This window comes from Heterocephalus glaber, unplaced genomic scaffold, assembly GCF_053883595.1.
Source record: "Heterocephalus glaber isolate CG9 unplaced genomic scaffold, H.glaber_assembly_v1.0 deba00001481, whole genome shotgun sequence".
Classification (NCBI taxonomy): Eukaryota; Metazoa; Chordata; class Mammalia; order Rodentia; family Bathyergidae; genus Heterocephalus; species Heterocephalus glaber.
This window is the reverse complement of record NW_028258317.1, coordinates 35,948,219-35,958,617: the sequence shown is the minus strand read 5'-3', so window position 1 is coordinate 35,958,617 and position 10,399 is coordinate 35,948,219. Positions and strand designations below refer to the sequence as shown.

The window sequence follows — 10,399 nt, the reverse complement described above, 5'->3', positions numbered from 1 at the left end:
CTCTTGCCTTGGAATCTCAGTGTGGAATTCCCAGAGAAGACCCCTACTGAAATTAGTAATGGGAAAGGCAAATTAGGTCATCTTGTCGGTCCCCCTGCCAGCTTCCTACACTGTAGTTAATGTTCTCCTCCTTTGATCAAATACATTTTAAATGTTTCAAGAGATAGAAATCACACCCCGTGTGTCCTCCAGAGCCCATCATGGGACTGCATTTTCCACCTGTGAGACTCAGAGGGATCTTTTCAAGAGTGGAAGGTTGTTTATGGGTTAGAAACTACCTTTACTTCCCCCAAATTTCACTGCATTGTTCTAGTTATAGCCCATTTCATGGGGATTAGGAAACCAGAGGAAATGTTCATCTGCCCCAAATCACGAAAGAGCCCTGGGAATATTCAAAGGAAATAATTTATTTGTAGAAACTGAGAATGAACATGGAAGACTGATACTGATATTCTTGAATAAAAGATGGGGCCGCTCACAACCTCGACACAGCTCTGTGCAAGAGAGCTATGTGTAACAGCATTTATGGGAGGGGATATATAATCCAGATAGGAAGCCACATTATTTCAGGAAGGATATGCATGTGCTTCTAAGCTGTTTGATACTTGGAAAGTAAAGTACTTTGCATTTGAATGAATTAAAAATGTCATTGCCTTTATTCCAAGTCCCATTTCTCTGAACTCCATACCTGGAAAAAAAAAAAAAAGCAGCACAAGATTAGCAATGAGAAGTAAAAGATGGGAGAGGGTGATTGCTGCTTAAGTTTTGTGGATGTACTGAGTACCCTGAGTACATCTCCCGTAAAGATGACCATTAAGGTGGAAATCAAAGCTGTTTTAATTGTCCCCTAGGGAAGCAGGGCCTTGTGCAATGTGTAGGGCTGGTGGCAGTGGGAAAAAGGTGGTCCTGCGCCTATCCCCAGCAGCCTTCTCCTCCAGGTCAGCAGCCCTGTGGCAGTGGGGGTGGCAGGCAAACCATGCCCTGGGTGCTGGTCTGGGTTCACACAGCACCTTCCCTTCACGCCTCTGCACTTCACTGTGTCCTTTAGCCAGAAAAAGAGGGTGGAAAAAAATGTTTCTCAAAGTATTCATGGCTCCTGCCTGTTGCTGTTTTGTTGCCGATGCTGCTATTGCCAGCACCCCATCCATTCCTCTTTCCACTTCCTAGCACATCCTCCATTTTGGTTTTGAAAGTCACTACGTCCAACTGTTTAAAACTCCCTTCCCTGGCCCCCCTTGCACTGGGGTTGGGCCCGTGAGTCCCTTCTGGCCCAGGTGATGCACACAGGAGTCCCTGCGGAGATGTTTCTTCTCTGTGCCCCTTTGTCTTCCACCTAAATATATAAATAATGATTTCTCCATTGCTCCTTTGTGGCTGTGACATTTGAAGGAGCAGATGCCACCTTGCCATTGTGCGATTGTGGGGATGACATAGAAAGAAAGGAGGAGGCCCAGGCTTGGAGACATTACAGACAGAGCTCTCAGACAAGCCTCCGTGAGCTAAGTCAAGACTTTTTGTGCATGTACCCTGGAACAAATAAAAACCTTTACTTGTTTAAGCCACCCAAGTATGGCTTTCTGTAACAGCTGAATGCATTCTTAGGGTATAAACTGTCCTGTCAATGGAAATTCTACATTACTCACTCCTTTTGAATGAAGTGCTGAAGGCCAGTGTTAAAATAAAAATGCTTTTTGGAAGGGGAACATTTTCCGATACAATAAGCTATTGATATCTCAGTTCAAGAGAGTTTATCAAAATAGCTCTCTGTTTCAATCAAGGAGCAGGTGGGGCCAGATGTTTTGATATAAGGGAGGGGATGCTGTAAGCAAAGTCCTGAGGTCCAGGGAGCTTCCCACTGACCCACTGAAGTGGCTGCTTCTGGGCTAGGAGCTGGGGAGGTGGACAGAACTCAGAGAGAGATGGGGAAAGTTGAGGAGGGTGTGGAGAAGGCCTTAGTCTTCCTTGCAGAATGTGTAGCCCTTGAAGTGTACCTGGTGGCTCTCAGAAGCTGTTCTCAGACACCAATAAGGAAGCAGGAGAGTTCTGCAAAATTTGCCTTGGGAGTGTAGAAATTAGTTTGCTGATACTTCTGACTGCAGGGTCTGCTGCTGGGAATGTGCCCACCACAACCCCATTGCCTTGATTCAAGCTAAATGCTTGAGTGCTGAGTGCTCAGCGTGCCGGGCACCATTCAAAGCTGTTTCCTAGAACCGCTTTCCTCCATGATCCTCTGTCCTCACTCAACCTCATCCTCATCCAGGGCCCGGGTCCTACAGTGTTGTCCTGACAGACTTAGGGGCTGCCATCACCAGTGCTATAACCCTGAGCCCATCCGACCTCCTCCCTGTTCTTCCTTCAGACTATGGTTGGAGATAACCTCCCTGCTTCTTCTGCCATCAGAGCCATTTTAACTTTTGCCGTTAAAGGAAAGATCGGTCTCCGTAAGGTTCAAAAAAAATAAAATAACAACCGAAGCAAATGACTTCATCATGAGGCTCAGGTAGAGAGGCAAGAAAACACAGGCCCTAGAGAGAGAGCATTCTCAAGAACGGAGCACACTGCAGTCAGCCCACACCGCACAGGAGGATCCTAAGGACCTGAATGACATAATCCAGGTGGAGTTAAGGCACTTGTGGTGGGCAGAATTCAACTCACGGACCTATGCATCATACAACCTGGTTCATATCCTTGCCGGGCCAGCACCGACCTGTGTGCTCTCGGACAAGGCTCACAGTGTCTCAGCCGCATCTCACAAGCAAACAGGCAGTATTTTTTTTTTTTTTATGTACAAAACTTCTTGGAGTCCTTTATTAACATCTGGAGATGTGTGGTACAATTAACAGCATCACACCAGCTACAGAAGTACAGAGAACCAGGAACGTACTTCAGAACAGGATCTCAGAGCAATATTTGGTGTTGCCTGCTCTGAACCTCCATAAAAATCCATTTCTGACAAACGCAGGACAGCTGGTGTAACAACTTCACTTGGAAATGGTTCTTTAAAAAAAGCAACAAGAACTGATAGTTCAAACTCTAGTGTGTGATGTGGCAGCCTCTCTTGGTGCTGTGGCACTACTGTAAAAGGCCAACTAGGGCATCTGAAGGTCAGACAGAAGAACTGACTGGGGCAAGGAGAAGAGGCTTTATTTTCAGTGTAGAGAGACAACAGGTGGTCTGAGTGGATGCTTTCAATCCAGTCTGTGTGGGTCCTACCGGAATCCACCAGATACAGTCTATAAACTAGAGGCTGAAAAACGCCAGGCAGCCATCTGTGTCACTGCACCTCAGGAGTCACTGTGACACAGGGCAGATGTAACAGGGATGTGCCTAAAGAAAAACACTGCTCGCTGTGTCAAGTCAACTGCGATCCATTTGCGCCACTGGATGCCATGGGTCCCCCTCTGCTTTCACGTGTGAATGAAGGAACACTACCTTTATTTCAATGTTCCTTTGAAAACAACCAAAACCCTCCCCCCTCCCCCCACCCCCACCATCATTCTTCATAAATTCTGTTTCCAAACTCTTGATTCTTCTTGGTCTAGACTTTTTCCTTTCGCTTTAATTTTGACACTTTCTTGACAGTCCCATCCTTGTTTAGAAGCTTCAGGACACGATCTTTATGATCTAAAACTTTAAGCATGGAGTCCCTGGCCTCACTGATCTGATCCATCACAAGCTTGCACCTTTGCATGTTTCCCTGTATTAGTTCATTTATTTGGTGCAGATCATCATCAGTTGCTGCTTTTTTCTTTGGGATAATTCCTTCCTGTAGGCTGGTAAGTCTTTCAAAAATATCATGTTCCAGATTTGTCAGCTGTAGTAACTGGGCAGCACAGAGGTGGACTTTCCAGCCCTGGGCATGACAGGATACCCCTTTCTGATTAGCTATTTCCTGCTGCATAGCTTTCTTCTCCTCTTTGACTCGGATGTCACTGTACCTCTGAAAGTGGTGGTAGGCAGCTTTCCAAGGGTTCTGGTAGTGACGAAGCAGAGTAATGGGAGGTCTTGGATGAACTGGGACATACCTCACACCTTCTTCATTGATATACTCCTTGGGAGGGGACTTGCGCTTCTCAGCCTTCACCAGCAGACTCTTGGCAGTAGACTTCTCGTCATCAGTGCTGTTTGTCTCCATCATATCCCCTTCTTCTGTTGAGATCACGTACTGCTGTTTCCGAGGCTTTTTTCTTGGGGAGGCACCAGGTGATAGGTCACTTGTAGGCATGGACAGGTTATTCGCCAGCAATGTGAGAGATGGAGACACAGTGTTGGTGGCCAGCGGAGGAACTGAGGAAACTGGCCTCATGATGTCCATTGGGTCAACTTCCTCTTTCACTTTGATCTCAGGCATAGGGGGGCCTATGACAGAGGAGAGGCTGCCACTCACGGTGGCTGTTGGTAGTGGTGCAGCTGCAATAGTCGTGATGGGTGGAGTGATGCGGACAGCTCCAGGAATGGTTGAGAGAGCAGCGGCTGGCTGGGATGGGGGACTAGCTGCGGCAATCATGGTTGGAATGGTTGGAGGCGGCTGCTGGGCAGTGGGAGGGACAGCAATGGTAGGTTGATCATTATTTTGATTGGATACGGTCTCCATGGACACAGTGACCGGAGAGGCCATAGACATGTGGATTTCAGATTTAGGTTTGGCAAGTTTGTAAAGGTTTCAGTCCATAATCAGCTGGCTCCAAGGCAGGGTGACACATGGCAGAGGGGCGTCACAGGGGAGAAACCCGAACAGGCAGTATTGCAACACCTTGCATGTCAGAGTTTTTTGTAAAAATCCAGTGAGAGAAGCCACAAGATGCACTGCATCGCAAAGCATCCTGTCAGGAAGTGGAAGCCATTCTTTGTGTTTTAACAGGGAGTGTTGAACAGAAGAGATTGGCTACAAATGCTTGAAGGACTTCGGAGTACAAGTAGGAAGGTTACCCAGAGATTAGTGACTGCAGACAGACCTCACTCTGTTGAAGAATACCAAAGGGAAAGAGAGTTTCCAGGACCCATAAGCTCTGCCCATGAGGTTGCTCCAGGCCCACTGTGCCCACTGCTGTCCCCAGGATGCCCTGAGCAGGAGCCAGGACTCATGCCCTTGCAGATGCTGTGCCTGCCCAGGTGCCCAACAAACCACAGGTACCGTCCCCCAGCCACAGGCACAGGCCCAGCAGCCAGCTCCAGATATGGGCTGCTATTGCCACCACTGGGGTCACACAGGCAATGATTTAAGTCAAATATATAAATAATGACTTCTTCCTTGCTCCCATGTTCCAGTCTTCTGTGAGTATGGTAGGAACCACTGGCTGAACCTAACCAAAGCTAGCAGGGATGTTTGGGAAATGCACTTTTCAGGTTTCCAAACCTTGGAGGAGAAAATAGAAGAGCGAGTACGAAGCTAAGAACTACCAACAAACCACTGACATAGGTGGTTTGCATAATTCCTGGCATGAAGTGTTTGAAGGTGTTAACTATCAATGTCATCACCACTGTTGTCCTTCTTATTTTTATTTCTGTAACTGACAAGTAGAGGGATTTTAACCAAGTTATTTCACCCATCTAGTCTTTAATTTCTCTACCTTTAAAGTGAAGAGGGTGGGCTGGACGAATGTTTGTGTCCCTCCCAACAAATTATTTTCTCCCTGCCTCATTTATCCAATCAACAAATATTTGCTCAGCACCCTACATGAGCCAGGCACAGAGCAGGCAACAGAAGCTCTAATATCAACAAGAATCAACAAGGTCAGAGTGTGGTACTAAAAGTCATGGGCTAGTGACAAACACAAACAGATGCCTAATTGTGCTACTGTGTGATCTTGAGCTCACCTTGTTATTAAGAGAAAACAGGCTTGCAGTCCAGGGTTCTTTACTGTTCTTTCATTACCTCCCTGGCTGTTCGAGCAAAGCCCGCAAGCAGAGAAGATATTTTCTTTGGCTCCTAGGTGTGCACATAACCAATAGTCCCTTTCTTCAATAAGCGCAGGTCCCCACTGTCCATCATCCCCTCCCCCACTGCAGCCCCCATATCGACTCCTTGGTGATGTAGGAGGGGGATGTGCTGCCGAATGGGACCTCGGCCTGGCCAGGCCAGCACCTGCACAGCAATTGGGGTAATAAGGAATGTAAAAATATGAATGCTCTGAGTCTTCATGATTTCCCCATCTGCCCAATTCGTCACTCTGCGACCCACGGATTTCCCACTATTCCGCATGACCCTGATGTGGAGCGGGAGACCCTATGTACTCTATCTCTTCTTCCGGCTCACTCTGAATGCATTTCAGATATTGCCGTGGAAACATCAATTCCCCAAGCCAAGAAGACCCCCGTTTCCCAGAAGCTACTTCTACAAACTCTAGCATATAGATGAGCCTGGCTCAATCGCACGCTCTGTCTGGGCCCAGCGGATTCGCAGCACACCCGCATTGGAGGTAAATCGATTGGCACTTCTTAATCCTGGCTACTACTAGGCAGGTTCTCTCCCACTCATTGAAGCTTAGGAGCAACATGCCCTTCACTGTAAAGAGAATTTTTTGTCCTCTCACTTGGGACGAAAGGTCAAAGTTTAAATCTATATTTAATGCCATTTTCTGAAAACTGGATTTGTGATTCCCTTTATGTTGGTATTACATATCTTAAGGGATTTCAGGGGGAGAAATCTGGGAAGCCCAGTTTCTGAGAATGACCTTTACTTTAAATGTGTAAATAGGACAGAGCTTGTGTTTCTGGTTTTAAAACCTTCTAATTGTGCTTCCAAAGACACATCTAGAGAGCATGGGCCGTGGTGAGTGGCCACACCGAAGCCACTGCAAAAAGAAGAGACTTTACTTTTTGTCCAACACAGATGAAAGGCTGAAGGTTAATGGCTCACGCTCTTTTGGCCTGTGAGGGACAGTTTCTTCTGAAGCTTTGGACCTTGAGCTTTAGTGATCCTACATTAGAATATGCAAATAGTACAGCCTTTAACTGTCTCTGAAAAGGGAAAGTTCAAATTTACTTAATTCTATTTTTCCTCTGAATTTTATAAAACATTATTGAAGTGGCATCAGAATATTATTCAGAATGTCAGTTTTAAAATATTTCAAATATTTACCTAAAGGTTTTCAAACGGCAGCTTCCACAGACCAAATGTGGTACTAAAAGCAGATATAAAATTGACTTTCTTTTCACTTCATAAGCTCAAACTTGCATATTTAAAAGATAGGAATAGGAGTTTTTCAGTTTGCCAGGTATTCTCAACCAGTTCAGATAGATAGATGTATGACAGATACAAAAAGTGAGAGACAGGCACATAGTTGAAGAGGGATAAATAATTACAATAATTAATAAATATGCTGTGATACACTTTTTAAAAAGCAAGTATTATTATAACATAATCCCAAACTCTCAGAATCATAAAATCTGACAAGCCTTATTTGGAAACAAGATATGATTTGTTCTCTCTGCTGGTATGGAAGGGAGGATGACTGTGACATTTCATGTTCCATTACTCAGCCTCATTATAAAGTCTGGATCTGGGAAGTCTGCTGTCTGCATCCCCCAGACTGACCTGCCTTCACCCCTCCCCGGGCTTCCCAATGCCAAGGCCAGACCCTCCCCACTGGCCAGCCGCTGTCCAGGGGCTGACTCTGCACAGGGTTGGTGGATGATGACCTGTTCGGGTTGCTTTCCTACAGACAGGACATCAAGGCGCAGGGAGGATTATCACTGGCTCAGGCTCCACTCAAAAGTAGCAGGGCCAGGTGGCAACTCCAGGCCTCTCTGAAGCCACAGGCTTGCCTGGATTCTGCTCAGCTCAACATGAAGCTCCTGGACTCTTCCCTGGAAGAAATGACTCTACAAAACAAGCCACTATTGAAGCATTTGTTTTCTGTTCTCATCCACACACATCCATTGACTGTCTTCTTCAGCAGAAAGCAAACTCAGAAACAGGTTGAGCCAGGTAATGGCTGGTGTTCACAGCTGCTTTAAATGACCAAATCAGGTCTCTCTGGCCAGCAATAAGCTGGTCAAATGGACCCACGCTGAATAAGTCAGGGGCAAATTTATTCAGTCTATAGCCATAGTGAGCTTCAGTTTTCAGAGGTATCTACAAGTTCTATTTATGAATCCCCCTAAACTTTCTTCTTAGGACATAACTTCCAGCCCCTAAAAACCCCTTAGTGATGCATCAGTTCTTCTGTCTCTATCCCTTCCCTGTTTTCCTAGTTGGTCTTTGTTTCTTTTTCCTCCCAGCCTGGGCTCCTCCCACTGCCTTCCCACCTTTGTCCCTTTGCCCCCAAACAGCTGTCACAGAAGCCACTGTTGACCATGGCCTTTCCAGAAGGGCCCTATCTTCCCTGGACATCCTTTATTTAACTGCAGCCTGCCTTAGGCAAAGCTGATTAAACTGGCCTCCTCCACTGCCACGCTTTCTTCCCCGGGGCTTTGTGCTACCTCAGGCTTTCTTCTTCCCTCTCCTGTGATCTTTTACCTTCTGTTCTATGGGCTGCCTTCAATTCTCCCCTCTGCACTTTGTTTCTATGTGACCTCTTCTATTCCTTCACTTTTAACTGTAGCAGACTCGAGGGAGTGCCTTTACACACACACACACACACACACACACACACACACACACGCCTGAACACACTGTCTCCCTCCGTTCCTCCGCTTTACTACTATGTCTCTCCCAGCTCCTCCTTTCTTTTTTAAGGTTTGTTGCCACCAAGTCAAACTAAAATCGAGTTTTATTGTCTTTGCCTGAGGCTGTTTCCTATCTCATTCCCAAATCCTAATCTGTAAACCTGAGATACTCATGTGATTTGTCATATCTAGGCTTTCTTTTCCTTTTTCCAAAGATTTCCAGAAGTCATTCTTCTACACCATTCTCAGCAAAAATGTCTTAATTTTGGGTCCTTGTTTCTTTCACCTTGGCTAATGCAATATTTGATTTTTCATGATATAGCCCAAAACAAAAACTCAAACTGGCCAGATGTAGTGGTGCATGCATGTAGTCCCAGCACTCTAGGAAGCTGAAGCAGGAAGATCGAAGTTGTTCAGGTGGCTTTGCTGCCAGGGACAAGAACTGGAAGCCAGGACACTTGGAACTCACTGTTCTATTGTGTGATTAAACTCCCTGAAGGTGCTTAGTTTCCTCTGCCTCAACCTCCACATCTGTAAAATAAGAGTGCATGGTAACCTGGAATGACCAGAGGTTAATGGGCAGGGACAGCATTGAGAAGGTATCATATAAACACCTAGTGAAAGTCTTGGATATGGAATTGTTAACGACTACATAGTCACTTAACCACATCCACATTTAGCATATCTGTTGTGTTATACATACTAAAGTTAAGGGTAGCAAAAGGCACACATTTTATTTTGCAAAAAGGCTCCACACAAAGCTGGTTTTGAGCTGCTCTCTGAGATTCTGGCTTCATTCTAGCTTACTTTTTTGACTCAAACTCTAACCATGGGTGTGATTGTCCTGGCTCTGAAGTCCCCTGGGCCACCCATTTCACGCTCCACCCCTCCCCCTCCAGCTTTGTGCTATGGGTTCCGATCCTATTTCACAATAAAGACCACAAAGCTTCCTTTTGCTGCTCAGTCTCAAATATTCCTATGCCCTGATGTTAATTAACCCTTCAAAGGCTACAGAGTAGTGTCATTTTTCTTCATTCTGTTCCAATATTCACATTTGTGGGTCATCTGTATTGCAAGAACATACATTCCCTTCTCCTCCTTATGAGACTCTGTAAAGCCACTTTTCTTTGAAGGAAGGGATGCTTCCCAAAATATGCTGGTGGGTTGTTTTTTTTCCTGCATGGACCTTTTGTGAAGGAAAAGGTAGCATCCGTCTGTCCTCAGGTTATTCCTCCAGGGAGTGAAACTGTAGAGATAGCCCTTCCCAAAGAGCCTACCACACTTCAGCCCAGCTGCTCCAGATAAATGGAGGTGAACACTATGGTCTTTGGGAAATGATAAGGTGAGATGTGTACCTTCCCTCAGGGAAAGGACTTGGCTTCCTGCCTCCTGAGCTTCCTTCCTTTCCTTCATGCTCTTCTTTTCCTGTTTCTTCAATAAATCAGCTTGGTCCACGTAGGAAAGTAGTCTCCAGTGGCTCCATGCTCTCATCATGCCTCCACCCCCCGGGGACATGACAGAGTCATTACGCCCCCAACTCCCTTTGTGGAACCAGGCCAGCAGTCTGACAGCTTGGGATGCCTCAGGACGGAGATTCTTACAGCCAATCTAATTACAAACCCCACAGTTCCTTCAGGCTGTGACTCACCATCCACACAGTGAGCCCACACAGAGCTTTGATACAGCCCTTCTCAGAGGCCTGGTCACACTGCTGACATGCCAGTCTAGCTGAGTCCCTGTGGGCTAGGGAGCATTACATTTTTCTCTGCATTCCTCTGTGCCTAGGACC

General features: G+C 46.1%; 1 protein-coding gene across 1 annotated transcript; it reads right to left on the bottom strand.

Annotated features, from left to right (window-relative positions):
* Positions 1–3,479: 3,479 nt before the first annotated feature.
* LOC101724955 (histone deacetylase complex subunit SAP130) lies at positions 3,480–4,651 on the bottom strand (the record flags this gene model as incomplete). Its single annotated transcript, XM_004838460.3, has 1 exon — positions 3,480–4,651. A coding segment is annotated over one exon (1,113 nt), but the record flags the coding sequence as incomplete, so codon positions are not given.
* Positions 4,652–10,399: the final 5,748 nt, after the last annotated feature.